We start from the raw sequence: 23528 nt of genomic DNA on the forward strand, positions 1-23528 counted from the left end.
GCTGACGTATTTCTATTTATTTTCATGATGCGAACTAATAAAATGAACCTTTTTGCCCGTGGCTGAATATAGCTCCAAGTAGAAAGTAGAAGCTAAAATAGTAAGAGCTCAGAACTGTCAAACTCTGACCCCTTCAAACTAAAAATGAACTGAAACATTTGGACAGAACTTCCATAGCCCACAGAGTGAGGAATTATTTCAGAGTCCTCTAGACCAGAGTAATTTCACTCCATATCCCATGGGATACTCTAAGAACAAAGGCAGGTACAAATACCAATTTGATTTTTATTTAGCAGTTTTATCATAAATGTTAATACTGCCATCACTATTTTGGATCTGTTTCTTTTACTGGGAGGTCAATAAATCAGTCATTCTGTTAGCTTTGTTATAAATCAAGAGCTTAAGAGTGACAATTATGTGACATGGTGACATGAGTCATCTATGACCAAAGAAAACGAGGCAAAATTGTAGGTTGACTATAGGATTAAGAATTTAAATATTGGGCCTGGAGGTGGGGTATAAAAAAGAATTTAAATATCACGGTTGGGAAGTTCTATTAGAACTAAATTGAAAATGGCTATGAACTTATTTTTTAAAAAAGATTTTTTTATTTATTTGAGAAAGAGAGAGAGAACAAGCAGAGAGGAGGGGCAGAGGGAGAGGGAGAAGACGACTCCCCACTGAGCAGGGAGCCAGATGCAGGGATCCATCCGAGGACCCTGAGATCATGACCTGAGTTGAAGGCAGACGCTTAACCGACTGAGCCACCCAGGTGCCCCCGAACTTATTTTTAAAAAGATTTTATTTTTAAAATAATCTCTACACCCAATGTGGGACTTGAACTCACAACCCCAAGATCAGGAGTGGCATGCTCCACCAGCTGAGCCAGCCAGGTGCCCCCGCAAATGGCTATGAACTTATTTGTGTGTGTGTGTATTTCCATCTCTGCCCCTGAACCACCCAGCAAGTCACACCATCCCAGTGGCACAATGTCAGATCAACACCCCCAAGTCTTCACAGTTTGGTCTCTAATATCATTTGGGGCTTAGGAAACTAACTGATTGCATTTCTGGGACAGGGCAGGTGTAAGATGGACCTGTCTTATTACCAGAAAGCAAAGGTACTTAACAAAAATCCGCACAGTTTTGTCCAAAACCTACATGGGCAGTTTAAGAATTGCTTCGGCTAACCTATGACATTTCAATCACCAAAAAATAACTTCAAAAATGACTACCAATAATTGAAACAAGTGAAGTCAGTGAAAAGCCATCGGTTCATCAGAGTATTCTAATCCAAAAAAGTATACGGCATAAAAAGTTGGTTATAAAAGACTATGTTATTTTTGGATGTCATTTTAATATCTTTATGGTTTTTTGGCCCTGGTAGATTCAGACAATATTTTAAAAATGCAGAATTCCATGAAGTTCCAGAAAATTTATGAAAGCATCGCATTTGGATACGAAGGATCCGATGGCATGAAATTAAGGTGTCTCTGTAGCCAGATGGAAAGATTTAAATAATCTTAAGAATTTTTAAAAGTGCAAAATCCAGCAAACATTAGCCTCAAATCTGTGAGTAGGCAGAGGAAATAAGACTTGCTCTTAGTTAAATCTAAATAATGTGAGCCATGAGGCAAAGCACTTTTCCAGGGCAAGGGGGTGTCTGCTGTAGGGAAAGATCTGCGAGGTCCCCCCTGTGGCAGGTGGTAGGACAGGAGCACTGCATCCTGGACAGAGTTTTCTCTGACCTCTAGTGGTTCTCTCTGGTAATAACTGGAACTAACAACAATTTCAATGTGTCAACAATTTTAAGAGAAATGGGATGGAATTTTTGTGCTTTTGGTTGGGATTACATCCATTCAGCGCAGCAGTGGGGATTAACTCACACAGACCAGAGTCTTTGATTGATAAATGTATTATGACTTAAATGCAGCTTTATAGACCACACTTTTCTAAAATTGTGTCCACAAGGAGACATGTGAGAGGCGTTGCTGTTGATGAGAATGTTGGCAAGCTAGAATTCCAGAACCCCAAGTGTGAAACCTTGCAGGGTCAGACTTTGAACCAAATCTCTTATAACATCTTCGAAGCTGACTCCCTCATCAGAGAAATGAGGGTCTAAGTGAGATGATTTCTCAGGCCACATCTGTCCCTGATATGGTAAGAACACAAAGTGGACAAGAATTTAAAAATCCGAACCAGTCTTTCAGTCTGGATTCATTTCTCTTTTTTTTTCTAACTGCAAGAAAATATGTATTAAATATCAAGATTGAAGAAGACTTTTTATGGTTGAGAGTGATGAAGAAATTATAAAGGAAAGACCAGTAAGTCAGAAGCCACCATTAAAAGCAATAAAAGACAAGCAGCAAGTGAGAAATATATTTTTTAAAGATTTTATTTGTTTATTTGAGAGAGAGTGTACGAGCAGGGGGTGGGGGCATAGGGGAAAGAAGAAGCAGGCTCCCCGCTGAGCAGGAAGCCCAACAACATCGTTGGGCTCAATCCCAGGACCCTGGGATCATGACCTGAGCTGAAGGCAGACGCCCAACCGACTGAGCCACCCAGGTACCCCGCAAGTGAGAAATATTGGCAACAAATAAGAAAAATAGTAACAGCAAACTTCTATTGTGGTTAAACAGCTAACATTTATTAAGGTCTTACAAAGTGCCAGACATGGTTTCATTTCATGGATTCACTTCTTTCCATAGTTAAGTAAAATCCCTTTTAAAAATCATACATTTAAATGAGGACGAAAGGAGACATTAAGATGCTACCCCAAAGTATACAAATTTGGGGTCACTGATCTTGAAAGAAGAACATCAGAAGAGGCCCACCTAATGAAACTGCAGGTGTTGAATTACATATTCTGATTGTAGAAAATAATTCTTAAGAATCTATGTCTATTCACATTGTTGTGCAACAGAAGAAGAAGAAACCCACCAGCTTTATTAAAGTATAATTGACAAACTTAATTATAACATATATATTTTTTAAGATTTTATTGATTTGAGAGAGAGAGAGAGAGAGTGGGGAGGAGCAGAGGGAGAAGGACATGAGACGCCCCGCTGAGTGGGGAGCCCAAAACAACTCGAGGGGGGTGCTTGATCCCAGAACCCCCAGATCATGACCTGAGCTGAAACAAAGAGCCGGACGTCTAACTGACTGAGCCACCCAAGCTCCCCCAATTATAATGTATTTAAAGTGTACAATATGATGATTTGATATATGTATACTCCCTGTTGTTTGACTTTTTTTTTTTTTTAGGTTTCACAGGGAAGCGATGCCATGCTGTAAGACTCCAAGCTGCACTACCCCCCCAGAGCTCTCTGACTCAGAGACTCGCCCCCATGCTGCCGAGAGACAGCACCTACACAGGAAACCCTCCCTCCCGATTCATCTCTCCTCTGGGAGTTTTCTTGTCCTTTTCTCCTTCTGGGTGGAGGCTCCAGGATGCGGTCTCTGGAAGGTCTCCTGCTTTGGACTTTCCCCTCCGAGGCTGCAGGTCCAAGCACAATCCAAGTAAAGCTCAGTGTGGGCTACTGCCATCTTGCAACCATGCCCTTTCCTGGATCAGTCCCCAGTTGTCAGGCTCAAGGTAATCATATACAGAAGTTCCCACGGCAAGAGACTGGAGGATATCGAGCAAAATATTAACAGTAGTTTCTGGATGGTGAGATGATTGTTTCCTGCTTTTGGCTTCTCCATAGTTTCTTTTTTAAAAATTGAGATATAATAGACATAGTATTACTTTCAGGTATACAACGTAATGATTCAATATATATATTTTTAAGATTTTATTTGTGGGGGGGAGCAGAGAAGGAGCAGGGAGGAGGGGCAGAGGGAGAGGGAGAAGACAACTTTCCGCTGAGCAGGGAGCCCGACGTGGGGCTTCATCCCAGGATCCTGAGGTCACGACTTGAGCCCAAGGCAGAAGCTTAACCGACTGAGCCACCCAGGGCCCCAATGATTCAATATTTATATATATTGTGAAATGATCACAATAAATCTAGTTAACATGCATTACCACACAGAGTTACACTTGTTTTCTTGTGATGAGAACTTTAAGATCAGCTCCCTTAGGAACTTTCAAAAACACAAGACAGTATTCATAACTACAGTCACCATTCTGTACATTGTATCTCCAGGAGGTATTTTTTTTTACTTCTGTATTTTATAACTGGGACTTTGTACCTATGACTACGTTCACCCATTTTGCACCCCCCCCCCCAAATCTGGTAACCACCAATCTGTTCTCTGTATCTATGAGTTTCATTTTTTTTTTCCTTTTCTTTCTTTCAATTCCACATGTGAGATCATATGGTATTTGTCTTTCTGACTTATTTCACAGTATATATGCTACATTTTCTTTATCCATTAATCCACTGATGGATACTGAGGTTGTCACCTTGTCTTGGCTATGGTGAATAAAGCTACAATGAACATGGGGATGCAGATATCTTTTTGAGTTAGTGTTTTTGTTTCCTCTGGATAAATACCCAGAAGTAGAATTGCTGGATCACATGGTAGCTCTATTTTTAATTTTTTGAGGAAGCTCCACTGTTTTCCATAGTGGCTGCACAGTTTGCATTCCCACCACCAACGCACAAGAGTTCCTTTTCCTCTACATCCTAGCCAGCGTTTGTTGTCTTCCTGATAATAGCCATTCCAGACACATGTGAGGTGAAATCTCCTTGTGGTTTTGCATTTCCCTGATGATTAGTGATGTTAAGCACCTTTTCATGTACCTGTTGCCCATTTGGAGAAATGTCTATTCAGATCTTTTGCCCATTTTTTAATTGGATTTTTTTTTTTTTGCTATTGAGTTGTCTTTATATATTTTGGATATTAGCCCCTTATTAGATATGATTTCCAAGTGTTTTCTCCCACTCTGCATGGTTTCCTTTGCTAAGTAGAAGCTTTTTAGTTTGATGCGGTCCCACTTGTTTATTTTTGCTTTCGTTGTCAAATCCAAAAAGTCCTCACCAAGACCTATGTCCAAGAGCTTGCTGCTTGTTTTCTTCTATGAGTTTTATGATTTCGGGTCATAAAAGCTGGGGTGCCAGATGTGGTTTTCCAACTCTTTGCCTCTTAGGGAGAAGCTACAAGAAGAGCTTCCTTCTGATTGTGGGACGCAGAGCAGGGAGTGGGGTTTATGGTAACTCTGTCTCAATGTGTCCTATCCCTTTTGGTGTATGGGGCTTTTTGCCCAACGTGTAGGCGTCGCTCAGCTGGTTGTTGGTTTTCTTTCAGAGGGAACTGTTCAATGTGTAGTTCTAGATTCAGTGTGTCAAAGGGAGCGCATGAGTTCAGCGTCCTCCCACCTTGCCATCTTGAACCAGACCCAGCCTTATTTTCTAAATTTTCATTGAACAGGTCACTTTTATAAGAAAAGGATGAAAACATTTTATTATTCCTTTAAACAAGAGAAGTGTAAGATTATTTTTATTGCCCCTCTGAATTATTTTAGGACTCCCAGATGGAAAAATAACAGTCAAGGGCACAGGAACAGCTTAAAGGATAAACTTTCTAAATTGCTGTTCAGTGTCCTTTGCAAAACTGAGCCAAATAGGGGAGGCACCAAGAGACAGACAAAACAGGTAAACACTGATTTCTAGAAAAATGTTTGAAAATGAAAGACAGTTATGAACAATAAGCATGGGTTCACTAAGAAAAACATAGTAGATAAGCCTTCCCTCCTCCTCCTTCCTTTCTTAATGTTATTATGAATGAGTATCATGGAAAGTATACTTGATTTAAGCTAAATATTTGGCAAAATCGAAACATGGAAGAGTGAGCTCCATGATAATAGACTTATCAGACTCATAAGTGGTTAAAGGACATACAGACAGATTCATAAACTGTCCACATACTTGTGCTTCGAGCATCTCCTGCTGTAGGATGGAGCTGGGGGGTGAGGGTGGGAGAAGAGAGTGCTCTGGGACAATGGTCTTCTTTGTGCTCTTGTGTCTGGCCCTGTGAGTATTTAGGGCGGGCTGGCCTTGTCCCTGTTGCTGTTCAAGCAGCAACAGTATGACCAGTTTTGGGAGCCAGCCCATAGGAGATCCAGCATCATGAGAGCCCTTTCAATCCATGCTATTTTGATTCTTGGACTAAGTTTATTATCAGTTACTCTAGGCATGGATAACAATAATTGTACAAATTACAATTAGAGCTGAAAAATTTGTCCCAAGTGGATACAATGATATCAAACTTCAGAATACCTCATGAAGAATGATTTAACTACTGATGGCATAAAGAAAAAATAATCAACTCAACATAACTCAGGTTCCACTTTGATAATATTAGCATTGAGAACCTATAATGAACTTGGCTTTGCTTATATATGAAAAGACCATGAGTTGGACATTATATAAAATGTTTCAGGAAGTTTGATTTCTCACAAACATTAAAGAGGTGGGATTTTCCATGGTTTTACTTGCTTTACTATTTCCATGGCATCATCTCAGTTAAAACATGACTTAATGAAAAATGATCTGAAACTAGTGTTTCTCAAAAGCCAGTTTTTTTCAACTTCATATTCCAATTTTCTTTTTTTTTTTTAAGATTTTATTTATTTGAGCGAGAGAGAGCAAGAGAGTGAGTGAGAGTGCACAAGCAGGGGGAGGGGCAGAGGGAGAGGGAGAAGCAGGCTCCCGCTGAGCAGGGAGCCCGAGGTAGGGCTCTATCCCGGGACCCTGCCATCGTCACCTGAGCCAAAGGCAGATGCTTAACTGACTGAGCCATCCAGGTGCCCCCATATTCCAATTTTCAAAGTGAATATTGCTAAACTTTCTTTCAAAATTACTTTTTCTTAGAAAAATATCAAGATTGAAATGACATTTGCCCACATTTGGTCTATATTTTAAATATGTTACCACCCAACTACTGAGTGTAAGCCGAATGAGGTGCAATTATTTAGGAAATTTTACAGAACATGTCTATTTGCCGTGATCATATGGTAGAGCTTTTGTTACCTAGCTAGAAATTTTTCTTAAAGACACAAGATAATGTTCCTTACATAGGATTCCATATCCACAAATGAGTTTGGGGGCTTATTATCATATTATATAGTGTGTGTGTGTGTGTGTGTGTGTGTGTATGGCTAAGAGCCTTGGAAAAAGTTGATGTACTAGCTGTAATTTTTTTTAATTCACTTTTTTTCCTCAGATAATTCACCCTCATCATGTTATCTTCCTCCTTCACATACCTCTTGCTTTATACTCATAAAAATGTATTGTGGTGGGGAGCCTGGGTGGCTCAGTCAGTTGAGTGTCTTACTCTTGATTGTGGCTCAGGTCATGATCTCAGGGTCCTGGGATCAAGCCCCACATCAGGCTCCATGCTCAGCAGGGAGTCTGTTTCTCCCTCTGCCCCTCCCCCTGCTCCTACGTGCTCTCTCTTATAAATAAATCTTTTTAAAAATTTTATTATGTTCAGTTAGCCAACACATAGTCCATCATTAGTTTTTGATGTAATGTTCAATGATTCATTAGTAGGATAAAACAACCAGTGCTCATCACAACACGTGCCCTCCTTAATACACATCACCCGGTTACCCTCTTATAAATAAATCTTTAAAAAAAATGTACTGTGGTGTTCAGTTTCATATACAGAAAATGCAAATGATGTTAGAGACCCATGAGATGAATTAAAAAAAAATTTAACTTTTATCCATGGTGACTTTACAAAAAATTATGTCATGTAGACTAGTGTCTATAAAAATATACAATCTAAGTTTTGAGAACAATTCAGAATATTAATTTAGAGAAAGAAAAATATTGAATTATCTACTATAAGGAATTCATTTTTCATGTTTCCAAACCCATAGACACAGGGTTTATGATTTTCCCATTTGAAAACATCTACAAATTTACTTACTATTTCCCCAAGCACTCATCGTTAGACTAGGATTACATAATCTTTATTTCATTTCCTGATCACATACTGCTGGTAACACCCAAATAAGCCTTTACCGGCTTCTTACCCATGTTACAATTCATATCTCCTGTCTACAGAACGTCTCCATTCCGAGCCTGCCACCTCAGCGGGCATCTAAATTATTGTACTGAGGTGCAATCTATTGATCTGTGAAATAGAGTGGTTAAGCTTGATGATTTTTATTCTATGACTTTAGGATTTTTAAGCCTGAAAGCGAACATTATTTTACCTCTAAACCAGGTAGCTCACCGTTCTTTGATCCTTTTAACTTGTGTCTTTATATTTAAAGTGGGTTTTTCATAAGCATATAGCTTTTTAAAAAAAATACAATTTGACAGGGGCCCATGGGTGGTCAGTCGGTGCAGCGGCTGCCTTTGGCTCAGGTCATGATCTCAGGGTCCTGGGATTGAGCCTGCTCAGTGGGGGGGGGGGGGCTGCTTCTCCCTCTCCCTCACTGCTCCCCCTGCTTGTGCTCTCTCGCTCTCTAATAAATAAAATCTTTAAAAAAAAATTGACAATTGCAGCCTTTTAGTTGGGGCTTTTAGGATATATATATAATATATGTGTATACATAATTTATTTTTAGTGTTGGGGGGGCAGAGGGAGAGAGAGAATCCCAAGCAGACTTCATGCCTGGCATGGAGCCCAACATGGGGCTTGATCCACACAACCCGGAGATCATGACCTGAGCCAAAATCAGGATTGGATGCTCAACTGACTGCGTCACTCAGGTGCCCCTAGGTCATTTATATTTAATGTAATTATTGATATGATTGGGTTTAAAGCTTCCACTTGCTGTTTGTTTTTTATTTTCCTATCTGTTCTTTTGTTCCATTTGTTTTTCTGTCCTCTTTTTTTTTTTTTAAGATTTTATTTATTTGACAGAGAGAGACACAGCGAGAGAGGGGACACAAGCAGGGGGAGTGGGAGAGGCAGAAGCAGGCTTCCCGCCAAGCAGGGAGCCCGATGCGGGGCTCGATCCCAGGACCCTGGGATCATGACCTGAGCCGAAGGCAGACGCTTAACCTAGTGAGCCACCCAGGCGCCCCTGTCTTTTGTTTTTTTAATTCTAGTTTATCTCCTTTTTTTTTCATTAGCTGTAACTCCACTGTATATTTTCAGTGGTTTAAAAAAAATGTTTATAGTATACATCTTCAACTTATTAAAATCTATGCTGAAGTGCTATTTTACCATTATACATAAGGTAAAAAGAACCTTGCAAAAATCTTCAGATCTTTGTGCTACATTTTCATGTGAGTTTTACTTCTACATGTTACAAATCTTATAACAACATTGTTACTATTTTTGCTCTAAACATAGTTGTTAATTTGGCTCTTTGTTCCTTTGTGTAGATGCAGATTCCCATCTGGCATACTTTTCCATCTGCTTGAAGGACTTCCTTTAACATTTCTTACGGTATCAGGTCGGCTGGTGATGAATTCTTTTAGCTTTTCTGTGTCTGAAAGTCTTTATTTCATGTTTGTTTTTGAAAAATATTGTATCTGAGTATTCTAGTTTGACAGTTTTATTTTTTCTAGTACTGGTTTTTTGTTTCACATTGTGTCTGACAGGAAGTCTGCTTTCTCTTCTTTGTTCCTCTTTCCATAATAGGTCTTTTTTTCTGTGGCTGATTTTATTTATTTTTTTTATTTTTAAAGATTTTATTTACTTATTTGATAGAGACACAGCGAGAGAGGGAACACAGGCAGGGAGAGTGGGAGAAAGAGGGAGAAGCAGGCTTCCCGCGGAGCAGGGAGCGCGACGCGGGGCTCGATCCCAGGACCCTGGGATCATGACCTGAGCTGAAGGCAGATACTTAACGACTGAGCCACCCAGGCGCCCCTTTGTGGCTTATTTTAAATTGCTGTTTTATCACTGATTTTATTTTTTTACCATTGATTTAAAAGCAATTACATTTAATATGCCTTGATATCTTTTTCTTCATGTCTCTTGACCCTGGAATTTGTTAAACATTATGGGTCTGTTGATTTATGGTTTCTAGCAAATTTAGAAACATTCTAGCCCTCATATCTTTGAGTGTCTCTCCCCACCTCAACTTCCTCAGGCACTCTGGGCAAACACTGGGCTGCTTGACATTGTCCTTTAGCTCATTTGATGCACTGTCCATCTTTTCTCAGCTGTTTTTTTGTTTCATTTTGGATAGTTTCTATCACTATGTCTTCAAGTTCATGATCCTTTCCTTCTGCAATGTCTCATCTAATTCTATCCAGTGCGTTTTTCTTCTCAGAAATTGTAGTTTTCATTTCAAGATGTCAGAGTTGTGCTATTTTATACCACTCACCTCTCCACTTAACATATTTAATCTTTCCTCCAGCTTTCTGAACATACAATATAGAGTTATTTTAACTGTTTCAATGTCCTTGTCTACTAATTCTATCACCTCTGCCATTTCTGGTGTCAACTGACTTTTTTCTCCTCGTTAAGGGTCGTATTTTCCCTCATATTTGCATGCAGGAAAACTTTTGAATGGATGCTACTAGATACTGTGAATATCACGCCATGTTGCTGAATGCCCATTTTGTATTCCTATTAATATTTTCAAACTTTGTTCTGGGACATAGTTGAATTACTCAGTTATCCTTCTGAATAATTAAGTTTTGTTACACAGGACCCAGTAAGTTTCCACTACTGAGGCAAAACTTCTGAATACTCTACCCGCTGACCCAGGAATCGTGAGTTTTCACTAGGGCTGGCTGGAAAGGGCGAGACTTCCGTAGGAGGTTCGATCGTTCTAACACTTCCAGGTGGCTCTTTCGCGGGCCTAAGCAGTTTTCTCACATGCTTGATCTCTGCAGATCTTTGAGGCTTTCGTAAAGCTCTCTCCCCTCCAGACTCTAGCTGTCTTCATCTCCCTGGTCTCTCAGCTCTGGCTCCTTAATGAGGGTGAACACCAGGTTCTATTTGGGTTCCCCCTCCCTGTGCCACAGCCTGGAAACTCTCTCAAGGGAAATAGCTGGGTCGACCGTAGGATTTATTTCCTTTGTTTTCTCTCAGGGTTCACTGTCCTTCGTTGACTGATAGCTAATGTCCTGAGAACATTTCATCAAAATGAAAACATCGCATGCATCTGTTATTTCACATATTTGTCTATTTTTGTTTGTTTGAGGTGGGTAACCCTGGAACTTGTTATCCGTGTTAGATCGAAGTGGAAGTCTCGATATGCGAGCTGAAACCTGAATCACATGCTCATCCTTTTAGAGTGCATGTCCCACTCCCGGTATCTTGTTGATCCATCCTTTGAAATGTCTCTCAAATGTCTCCTTTCACCCTTTTTGATCCTGAAAAGATCTCTGACAAGACCTTTGTGGCTCTAGCGTTCGACCAGCCCACAAATTTTTTTTTCTTTTTTTTTTTTACGGTTTCCCCTAGAATCTGATGTACAGTAGCACTCAACAAAGTTGCTAAATTAATGAATTGGCTCTTCTTTTAGACACAACTTGCTAGTATTTCTTTGGCTTGTAAAGCCTCTTAATCGCTCCCGTCTAACCACAAGTCAAGTCCAAGCTGAGGCTACTGATCTGTGCTTTACATAACCCGCTATTCGTCAGCCTATGTGAATCCTACCACTCCCTAGAATAAATGGTGTTTTTAAATTTTTTTATTTTATATATTTATTTAAGTAAACTCTACCCCCAATGCGGGGCTTGAACTCATGACCCCGAGATCAAGAGTCGCACGCTCCCCAACTGAGCCGGCCGGGTGCCCCCCAAGTGGTGCATTTTTAACATATGTCTTATAGTCACTACTAGCTATAAGCCTTTTCTCACACGTTCCTTCCTAAAAGATCATTTCCATTCTGCCTCTTAAATTTTATCCATCCCCAAATCCTCAAAAGGTCTTTCTTTCTCCTATTTATGCAAAACTCACCTTTCCTTGAATTCCTACGGCAGCTACTGTCTGTGCTTGCTTGAGCACTTTCATTGTTCCTCTGTGGGTGTGCTTTTTACGGTTTTGTGGGTCTTACATTTTGTCTTTCCAAAATGGACCAAAATCTCGGGAGAAGTAGGAACCACCTTTTACAATTCTTTCATAGGTCTTAAGACACAGTGGGTACTGCGACAGACTTAAAAACGAAGGCAGAGACCACTGTGATTAATGTATGCATTCTACTGGGCTCACTTATTTACAGTAAATTGGTGTCTCACTCATCACGTTATTTTTGTTGCCCACATTGTGAAATGATTCTGTTGGTGAAAATCACTTCACAAAAGGTCTTTTTTTTTTTTTTTTTAAAGTAAATTCTACTCCCAATGTGGGGCTCAAACTCACGATCTCGAGATCAAGAGTCGCATGCTCCACCGACTGAGCCAGCGGGGTGCCCCAAGGTCTTACAGGTTTTAAATCAAATCCTACCTTAGACAATATTATTGGGTCAAGATTCTTGAGTATACTTCATTTTATTATTTGTCAAATTTTTATTTATCAAATTCAATACTATATCCTCGTCTCTACAAAATAATGAATTTTAGGGATGTTATGTCAAATAATATTTAAACAAAACCAAGGAAACCCTGATATCACATAGCCAGTGAATATAAGTGGTATTTATTTATGCAAACATATTATAAAATTCCTCTAACTCTTCTAAAAATAGTTATGTTGTCATATAAAATGGGAAAATCTGAAGTGCATATCAAGATTTCATTTTTAGTTTATAAAATATATTGAGGTAAAATTCCTTGCCACAAACATGTAAGAGTTAACCAGAGTGAGAAAATGTAAAAAAAACCCAAAAAACCAAAAAAACCAAACCATCAGTTTCTACGTTGGAAAAGGCATGATGGCAATTTTTTTTTTAAGTGTTTTGATGCTAGGAATTCCCATAAAAAGAGTCAATTTTTCTTATCATGACGACATTTTGAAAACCCACATAGCTTCACCCCCTGCCAACTAAATTTAGAACACATGAAATAAACTCCCCATACAGAATACTTTTGTGCTAAAAAACAGGTAATTCACATTCTGATAAAGAGCAGAAGACAAGTGCTTTATTATGAGAACTGTTCAAGTAAAATTTCAGTGTGCACCAGTGAAAGTGAATAAAGATTTGCATCAATTTTTCTGAATGAACACTAGGTTAAAAAGGGGCTACACAGTTTTTTTTTTTCCAAACACCATCCTTTGCTAAGGCAAAAATACACTTCATTTTAGAACAGAACTGTTACAGAGGAAAGCTATGTCACAGTACAGTACAGAATGTAAAATTCACCCTAGTCTGGATGCCATTGCGGAATGGCACATCACCTACACGTAGAGCATTCTGATGCAGGTTAGAATTACAGTATTTATCACAGCTTTATTCTCCTTTGAACTGATAAAATTTGAATACCCTTTTCCATTTCTCAGGAGTGTGCAGATGGGGCCCATATGTTGATATTACAGTAATTACAACATTAAATAACATTGCACAGTCAACCTCCAAGGCTAATTCAGTAAAAAATAACAAGTATTAAAATGTACCTTTCCTCGTGGTTTTACATCGCATATATCACTAATTATGAAAGAAAAGGAGGCAAATGCCCAATTACAAAGCTGCACATTATAGGCGTAACAATGTGGAATAAATACAAGAAATCTGGCAAAATATTAAAAACAAACATGTTACATGGGAACAAACTCAACAACCACGTAAGCGTAAATCAATAATACACTGTTATAAATAGTAGGTGTTGCTCAAAAGTCTCCTAAGTACTTACAGATATTACTGTGTCGGGGGCAGGTGAAAAGGATGGGAGGAGAATAGGTCCATGTTCCCAATGCCAGTTAGTTCCTGAGGTGGCATTATTTCTTAACTGATGCATTGATCAACACTGTAAAGATGAGCTTGTGCTATGAGACAGTCCCGATATTCTATTTCCGCAATTACATTGCGGTATTCAGAAGGCAGCAAACCTAAGTGACAGTTTACATTTATAATAGCCAGATGGAGTGTTGATTCTTTTTAATTTTGCTGCTACATTTAGCAGTGGGCCAGAAAACACTTTAAAGTTTAAAAGAAATGTGATACAGGTTTAACTTTTTCCCCAGTACTTCTTAGCTCAAGGCAAAGCTATTAATATTTTGATGTAGTTCATTTTAAAAACTCTAAGTGCCAACACTGTAAACATTTTGTATTTTCTCAACTACACCTTGTCTGAGAACAAGGAGAAGAGCATAGGTAAGCAGGAATAATTCTGTGTACAGTAAAGCTGATCTATTTATCAGCTCCTGGTTTAAATTTAAATAGGATTTAAAAATAATTTTTAGAAGTCCATGCTACAACTTTAAAGACTATTTCTGTGCACTTTTAATTCTGGACACAATTTTCAAAATTGCATGATGGAGGTAAGAATTTAAAAAACCCACCAGAATGTAAGTAACAGGGAAGAACATCTCCAACTGAAAGTGTCAAACATACATTTATGTGCAGAAATCTAGACAACTATACAGGTTCTTTAAGCAATCATCTGTTTTATTATACAACTCTATGAACAGAAAATGAACAGAAATACACAATATACTTACCTGTACATGTGAAACCTACTTTTTTAGCTACAGGTATTTAGTATACTTCACACGGACTTGAGTTGTCCAGTCCCTAACTATGTATGTCCTTATTGCATGAAGGGCGAATTCTACATGGGGGGAGACTCACAGGCCAATCGCCTTAGGCATTACCAATACATTCAAAACTGTACCTCATATGTGAATGCATCTTCCCTGATCCTGTAAATTTGAGTTTCTTTACAGCTTAAGCTCATTCGCTATTTTAGATGCAATGTTCTTAAAGGCAATAGATGTCCCAGATATTCGCTTGAAGCGGACCCCGTTCAGTGACAGCCGCGGCAACTTGCAGACCTCCATCTCCCACTGCACGAGGCTGTCCTGTCTAGCATCGCCGTGCACACAGAAAAGCAAGAACCTCTCTTTTTGTTCATAGTCACAGTTATTTGCATCTAACACTTTCCGGATTTCTCTCATCATGTCATGGGGGTCCATTGAACTAGTGGTCTTCATACTCCACGTGAACCGCAAAGAACGTGGCTTAGAATCTTTACCCTCTTCCTTATCTCTTTCTTTTGGTTCCCCTGACGTACTTCTAGAAGGGGAGGGCAAAGGGAGAGAATGGAAACAAAAATTCCACTCAGCAAACAAGTCAAAGCACACATGAAATCTAAGTGGTCATCGCTCAGTGTCTAACGAAACTACCCAATTTACAGACTACCTTCAGGTAATTACAAACATTTGTGTCACCTTGCTGTCCCCAAAACAGACCCCGGGACACCATCTGCCTTGGCTTTGTTTGTGGGAAACAAGTTTACAGCTGAAAGTGAAGAACTTAACACTTTGTCAGTTCCCTGCAGAAGCAGATCCTCCATTTCCTGTACATTTACACAAACAGAAACCGCTAGCATTCTACTTATAAATACACATTTTAAAAAATACAAATTTCCCTTTTTTTCCCTACCTTTTTTGGGTAGCAAAAGGACTGGGGGCAAGGCTAGTAGGAATGGCTACAGGGGGATTATTTACACCTGATCATGCTGACAAAGGATGTTGTATTGCAAGGAGGTAAAGGCATCAGGTCATAGCACACGTGGAAGTGTAGACGTCAGGCCCTCTCGGGGTTTCATCATTTTGCTAAAGACATCCTTAACGTAGTCTGCCAGGCTCCACGTGACCCATACCCCCACTCCTACCTCCAACCCCTCATCTTGTAACTATCTTCCTCCCTGCTTCCTCCTCTCAAGACATACTGGCCTCCACGCTGTTCCTCAGAACGTGTGGGCTGTGTTGCTTTCAGGCTCTCCCCTCAGGGAGCTGCACGGCTCACGCCCTTACTTCCTTCAGATCTCTGCTCACTTTCTGCCTGCGGTCTAGCCTGACCACCCTCGGGCCCCCCAGCCCCCCCCCAACCCTGCTCTAGTGCTTCCTCTACGGCACTTGCTACGTTCTAATATAGTATCTTTTCCCTAAGATACCATTTAATTCATTTATGTATTATGGTTATTACGTACTGTCTGACTCTACCACTAGACTGTAAATTCTAGGAGACCAAAGGGTTTTTGTCTGTTTTGCTCACTGGTCTATCTCAGGACTCTAGAACTGTGCTGGGCACACGGGAGCTGACGGACACATGTTTGTTAAGCGAATCAACCTTACTGAACTGTCCTTATTGTAAGTCTCCCATAAATAATATAGAACCAGAAAACCTATTTCAAATAATCACAGAAAGGTAAAATAGATTATTTATGATTCAGAAGACCCTGTAATTAAATTGGTGGAGCAATTTCCCAAATAGAGATGTTGCAATTTTAACTTGTTAATCTAGCTCACTTATATGTGATTTAAAAACAAATGATATACTTTGAAAGGAGTCTATAACCTACGATATAAACATTTTGTTTATATGTATATATGTATTCATATATACACTTTATGTCAATATTATCATATAATACATATTTGCACATATATTTGTATATATGAATTTTTATGTATACATTTATATATATATTTTCCTCCTCATTCCTAGGTACCTGAGCCCAAAGTTCTGCAAACTATGCAAGTTTGGGAAAATTAGAAAGGAAGAAGTAGAGAAAATAAATTTCTAAGACAGTGTTTATTTCACTGTCTTCTCTATCATTTTCTTTTTGCTCACGGACGCTAAGCCATTGCATCACAGGCGTCCTTGGGCATGCAGATCTCATGAGAGTCGTTTATCAGAACCACACGTACAACCCCGGGTATGGAATCGGCATGCCAGGGCTGGAAGGGACCCAAGAGAACACGTGATTGAACCCTCATTTTAAAAACAGAACTGATGGCTTTACTTTTTCTAAGGTCATAGAGCTAATGAGCTGAAAAGCAAAAACCAGGAATCAGTTTTTCTTCCATTCCACCAAGGTCACCTGGTGACCTTGAGACGACAGGCACATACAAGATGTTTTTCTACATGTACCTCAAAGGCATCACCACTGGTGACATTAACTGTAGAAAGCTCCTGAAAATGTTAATACTAATTGTAACAGCGAACATTTACTGGGCACTTACTAGGTGCCAGGAACTGTTCCCAGCACCTAACATGCATTATTTACTCATTTACCCTAACGACTCCGGAGCTAGAGCAACTTCCTAAGGTCACACAGCGAGGCAAGTGGTAGGACACGGCTCAAATGCTGGCGTCTGGCTCGAGAGCCCCAGTCACGCCCCTGACATGACAGGACCTCCTGCTCCTTACTGTTCTTCAATTGCAGAATGGACACTTTCCACCTGGCTGTTGTGAGAACTGAATGACCAGCTAGTTACAGGCAGGAGGCATTCAATAAGTTTGTTGAAAAGCACAAAGAAAAAAAAGAAAGAAATCAAAACCCAACAACAACAAAAGAAAGGGACACACAGGCCCGTGGAAAGGACAGAGCAGACATAGGGGGCCCACCTGTAGCACTCACTGTACTATTATTACGTGTCTCAGAGGGAAATTTAGTGGGGAGGCAGCATGAGACCCAAGAGGCTCCAAAGTGACGACTGAGTGAGGGAGGGGCTAAAAACAAATGTCCTTCATGTTTACTGGACAGGCAGAAGGAAAGTTACAAATATTTGTCCTGCCTCCCCCCCGCCCCCCGGCTGCCTACCATGGTGACTCGGGCACCTAACTCAATAGAGAAACATTTCAACTACTGTGACCAAACAAATATAGCACAGTTTGCAAAACAGATTACCCAGGAATGCTTAATAAAGTTTTTGCAAAGCTCGTTATGTTTTATATTTTAATTAATTTTAAGAGGTAGAAATTAAATTGGGGCTTGTGCTCAGCGGTTCAAAAATCGTTCCTGAATGAAGCTGGAGCATCTGTCCTACTGAGGAGCTGCTTGCCCAGGTTCTGTGATTCATATGGGATCTTTTCACGCTGGTATATGTTCCAAGTAACGTAATGCCTTCCTTTCTTCAACTTCCCGTTTGTTAACATGAACACAAGTACTAACATGTCACTGATGTGGTCCCCTGACCAGCAGCATCAGCACCTCACGCAGCCACCTCCACCCCAACCACGAACCCTGGCGGGGGGGGCCCACCTGATTCTGACTGGGCTTGTGTTGGAGACCCGCCGTCAGGAGGAATACACAACCACCACTGCATGCCCAGAACCATCAAGTAAGGCAGGGCGAGAGTCTTAAAATGTCGTCCACCACTGAACACTCACCCAAAATATATTCCTAATATCAAACCTTCCTACATATTTGGTCACCTCTGTGTTCAGTGTTACCTAATTCCAGTTACATCCTTTTAGTGAGGAAAGGATCAGTACATTTTAATCCATTAATTCTTCGGCCAGGACGTATTTTATAGGACAGGAAGGCTGCTTCTCTACGAAGCATACCAGTCAAAATAATGTTTAGAAAACACAAACTTCAAGTTAATTAACTCACACTTCATTAAGCGCTCGGCAACATTAAGAAAACCCATCCCGAGATAAAAACGTAAAATACACATACTGTCTAGTTTTTAGCTCTATTCAGATTTATTAGGTCCTGCACGTCTTTGGAGGGCACGTTTGCACGCACGGGGGCCCTAGTGGCGAAGTGTTCATAGTGGCTCCTCACCTTGAGGGGTCTGTGCGGCCACTCGCTTCGCCTTCACTTGGATCCCTCAAAACAAAGTGGAGGTTGAGATTTAATGATAAGAGTGAAAAGTATACCAAGAAAACCTACATCTAAAATGATGTTAAAGTTAACGTGTTAAGCAAACTTCTAACACGACACTTTTCTGTTACTAGTCAGTCTGACACTGCTTTGCACGTTTTCATTGTAACCAGCTTAACTGTCATTTTATTGAGCGTCTACTGGGTCTTGTCAGAGAGGAGATGCTAGGTTGACGGTTTAGGATTTTTTTTTTTTTTTTTAAACAGGATCTTCCAATTCCCAGTCATAATTTCAAAGTCAGAATTTATCTTTTGATTGAGTTTAGTTCAATCTACAGTTAAAACTATTTAATAATTTTCAGCAGCAAGATCCAACTTCGTATGTTATTAAATGTAATTCTAGTAGTCGCTCAATTTAGAAAATACATAACTTAACCTTGTCATTAGAAATAAAGTTCAACATATACAAGTGTTTCTAAAAATAAGTACCAATTTTTAAATAAGCAATTAACTTCAGATGTAACACTAACGATTCATGCACATGATAAAATGTTACAGCACACCAACAACCTATCCAAGCAGGTGAGTCTAAAAACATGAAATCAATCTTAAGCAGAAACATTGATCTTACCTGGACATCCACCTGTGAAATAAAACCAGGAAACCTCTACTAATTGTCCTTCTGTTGAACGTCATTAATATTTTTTAAGTCTACCAAAATCTTAACTACTTCGTCATTTTTCAAATGTAATTAAATATTGACACAGAGCACCAAGTTATAAACCAGCTTAACTGCATTAAGAAATGGCATGTGAGAGCAAAATACTATTAAATCGCTGGGAAAAAATAACCAACTCAAACGCTGAAGTTAATGTTTTCTTAATGTTCTAACCATTCCAGAAACATTCATGTTATTTATGTAAAGTGAATGCAATGGGAATAAAATCAGGGCCACTCTCCTCACTCCCCAAATTAACGAAACACATCCATACACTGAGCTCTACAACTTGACTGGAGGTAAGAAATATGAATGCCTTCTGCATCTTAGGGTCTTTAACTAGAGGCCTTTCGGGACAAACATGTTGTGTAAAGACCATTTTCCTCTCTGAATCAAAAAGGACAAATAATATGTATTCTCACATTCAAATGGGGGTTTCTTAATTCTTAAATGGCATTTTCACGGGCAAGTGTAGTAATTCAGTGTCATCTACACGAACCTATCTTTGTGACAGCACGCGGCCATAAATAAGACACGGACACGGACACGGACACGGACACCGTGAGGCCTGTGCGGCTCTGCCGACGTCCCGGAGGGCAGCCCGTCCGTGGGAAGGAAGGCCGGTAAGGCTGCTACTTCAACAGAAAGGGGCGTGCGTCTCCCAGGGCTTCTCTGTCCCATTTCTGTTTTGCCGTCTAAGTCGCTGTTAGCAGACACCTTAAGCACTAGGAACGAGACGCTCCCTAAGCTCTACTTCTGCTCTCGCTGTTGAAATAGCCACTGACTCGCCACGTCGTCCCCATGCCCCGTTCCTGCCCTCCCGGATGCCCACAGAAGCAGCGACTTGAAGAACGTCTGCTGCCTGGCACTGGTTTCAAACAGTCCAGCAGCCACAGAGGGAGGCAGCTGGGGAGAGAGAGCCCGCTGGCTGTCACAGCACATGCAGGCTGGCAGGGCTCCCCAACACTCAACACTTAAAAATCAAAACCATGGGGCGCCTGGGTGGCTCAGGCATTAAGCGTCTGCCTTCGGCTCAGGTCATGATCCCAGGGTCCTGGGATCGAGCCCCGCGTCGCGCTCCCTGCTCCGCGGGAAGCCTGCTTCTCCCTCTCCCACTCCCCCTGCTTGTGTTCCCTCTCTCGCTGTGTCTCTCTCTGTCAAATAAATAAAATCTTTTAAAACAAAACAAAACAAAAAACGGCCACATATCTTATGCACAGCAATATATACTGAAGTGAACTAATCCGGTTATCCCCTAATAAGAGCGAGCTATGTTTAAAAAATCCTAAGGTCTGAGACAATCTCCAGTTGATACAGTAGTTCTATAGAACCATCCAAAGCAAACGGTTCTCCATGCTATTTAAAAGGCTTTTATTTTTTTTAAAGGCTTTTGAAATGGTATGTCTACACCCTCCCTTGATAGAGAACTCTAGTGTAAATCACTTTCCTAATTGGAAAGTTCTTTCCTAAGACCAGAAAACAACTCTCTCACGTGGTCATTTCAGCATACAGCCTTTCTACTGGCCAAGGAGAACTTACTAACTGGCTTCCTCTTTGTAATAATGGTTTTCCAGTACATGAATGATTAACTCCGAATTATTCTTTATCCTTCCCTTCTTAAAGTTTAACAACCCAAATTCTTTTACTTTTTTCCCTATAACATCCTATCTTTTCCTCTTTTTAAGCATTTAGTGGCACATCAACTCAGTTGGTTCTAAAGTTGATGGGATGTCAGGGCGCCTGCCCCAGAGCATTCCTGGAGGCGGCGCTGGTCACTCGGGGTGCCAGTGTGGGGGTTCCATTTCTTCAGGTGTGAGGCACGGTGCAGTGAGGAAGGCAAAGGGAACAGACAGAAAGGCAGGGCTTGAACCCAGGATGGGCTTAAGAAGAGATCAGTGGGAAGGATGGACAATCTGGGAACTGAGGTGAGAAGAGAATAAATAGTAAGGCTGGAATAGCTCTTGAACATCAAGAAATTCTCCCAGTTCTCTCCAAGCCTCCAACCCTCCCGAAAGTTCAATATGCCGAACATCCGGGAAGACCCCCTGCACTTCCCGTCTGTCGGCTGCTAAGAACTTAGCAGGTTCATTCCTGGTATGGAAGCCAGCGCTTTGCTTGTCTTCCTGCATTGGGGCGTTTGTGGTATCCTACACAACCCCCTCTCCAGCTACACGATGCTGCGTAAGGGAAGACTGTGTGCATGGCAGTGAGCACACACACCTGTAAAGCCAAAGCTGTTCATGTGGTGACAGGTGACCTCGGAGGAGAACTGTGAATTGTTTCTCTTCTCTAACCAAACCCAGAATTAATTAAAATATGTTAAAAATTAAAAGACATTAAAAAAATCCTACCAAATTGCTGACAAAGGATGGCAACCTCCTCTCTGCCTTCTTCTGCCCCCAAAACTCTCTATGAAATGACATTGTTCAGAAGTTAATAAAGGCATTGTGGAACTTTAGAAATGTTCATGTTGGCTCCCCTCAGAGGCCAGCTCAGAACACCCTTAACCCCCAGAGTACTTTCTATCTCAGGGCCTGCTCCCTTCAGAGCACTTACCAGGATTTATTATAACCTTATGTGTTTGCTTTTTTTTTTTTTTTTAAAGATTTTATTTATTTATTTGAGAGAGAGAATGAGAGAGAGCAAGCACATGAGAGGGGAGAGGGTCAGAGGGAGAAGCAGACTCCCCGCCGAGCAGGGAGCCCGATGTGGGACTCGATCCAGGGACTCCAGGATCATGACCTGAGCCGAAGGCAGTCGCCTAACCAACTGAGCCACCCAGGCGCCCCTATGTGTTTGCTTTTAAAATCTGTCTTCCACACTATTCAACCATTCATTCCATAAATGTCTGAATGTCATACGTGTCATTGCAGACACTCAATATTTAGCAGAAGATTTAGCAGAGAACAAACAGGTAAAGCGGGGGGGTGGGGGGGTGGGGCGGTTCTTTCAGGTAGTGTTAGGTGCTATGGAGAAAAACAAAGCAGGGAGAGGGCGTGCTGGAGAGGCTCTGATCTCACACAGGTGACGGAGGAAGGGACACTCCCACAAAGACACAAAGGAGATGCAGAAGAAGTCAGTCGTGCGGGAGTGGGGGAAGGAACTGCGAACACAAAGCCCCGCACTGCAGGCCCAGTGTGCGCGAGGACACTCAGCTGCCCCGTGTGGCCCGCGTGCGACCGGCAAGGGGCAGGGGGAGGAGATGAGGTCAGAGCAGAAATGAGCGGCCAGAGCACGTGGGGCCGCAGAGGCCATTGTGCAGGCTTCGAATTGTATCCCGAGCAGGATAAAAGCAAGCAGAAGGCTTTCAAGCACGGACAGACACTGCTGAGCACAGAAGAGGACAAGGGCAGAAGTGAGGAGACCCGTTAGCAGGTGGAAGACAAGCAGTGGGTTTGGTGACAGAGGCTGCGGTGGGGGTGACAGAAGAAGTTACGTCCGGGAGATGCTGGGAAGGCAGAGCCAACGCCACAGGCCAGCAGGCCTGGCGCGTGGTCTGAGAAATAACTCGCTCGTGGTCTGAGAACTAGAAGGAAGGTGTCGCCATTACCTAATGCGGTGAACAATGAGGGAGGACTGGTGTCTGGGGGTGGGCAGTGGGGAGCTGGATTTTGGACACGGTCTGTCTGGAAGTCTATGACACAGCCGCGTGGAGAGGCTGTGTAGACAACTGGCTATGTGAGTCTCTAGTTCAGAGGCAAGATCTGGGCTAAGGACATATGTCTGGGAGTTGTTAAAGTAAGATGAATGTAAGGTCATCGGTCTGAATGAGATCAGCAAGAGAGTGAGGACAGCCAGAGAAGAGAAAGTTCGAGCCAAAGCTCGAGCCCTGGGGCAGTCTGACACTTAGGGGTGGGGGCTGGGGGGGCGAAGGGAACCTGAAAAGAACCAGCAAAATGGCCTGAGATGGAACTGTTAGTTTGAGGGGTAGGAGGACGACCAAAAGCCAAGCGAGCAAAATGTTTCAACGGTGTGCCATGCTGCGCAGGACGTGCTCCTAGGAAGGGGGCTCCATCCGTCTCCCTCACGGCCGGATCGACGGCACCAGGACAGCGCCCAGCAAGCAGTAGGTCCTCACAGATTTGTTACATGGCCCTATGGCCATCCTCCATCCCAGGCTCCCAACAGACTTTCTCCATGCCACGTTCTCGCTCTGACATTCTGTCCTGACCTCTTGTCCAGGGCTCTTGACTATGCTCCCTCTAGAATCTACATTTTCATTGCAAAGTAA

At 41.4% G+C, this 23528-nt stretch overlaps 1 protein-coding gene across 5 annotated transcripts in view; it reads right to left on the reverse strand.

The window, feature by feature from the left end:
• Positions 1-12924: 12924 nt before the first annotated feature.
• MARK1 (microtubule affinity regulating kinase 1) overlaps positions 12925-23528 on the reverse strand; it is a 117201-nt gene continuing 106597 nt past the window's right edge. For 4 of the 5 annotated variants that reach the window (XM_035010094.1, XM_035010095.1, XM_035010091.1 and 1 more), the window contains 2 exons: positions 18542-18586; positions 12925-15036 (listed from right to left, as the gene is read on the reverse strand). In XM_035010094.1, coding sequence (XP_034865985.1) covers positions 14682-15036; positions 18542-18586 — 400 coding nt within the window. In that variant the 3' untranslated portion in view covers positions 12925-14681. The remainder of the gene's footprint in view (positions 15037-18541; positions 18587-23528) is intronic. The other variant, XM_035010093.1, reaches the window with a different exon arrangement.

The sequence above is a fragment of the Mirounga leonina genome, unplaced genomic scaffold, assembly GCF_011800145.1.
Source record: "Mirounga leonina isolate KUSES-001 unplaced genomic scaffold, KU_Mleo_1.0 Mir_154, whole genome shotgun sequence".
NCBI lineage: Eukaryota > Metazoa > Chordata > Mammalia > Carnivora > Phocidae > Mirounga > Mirounga leonina.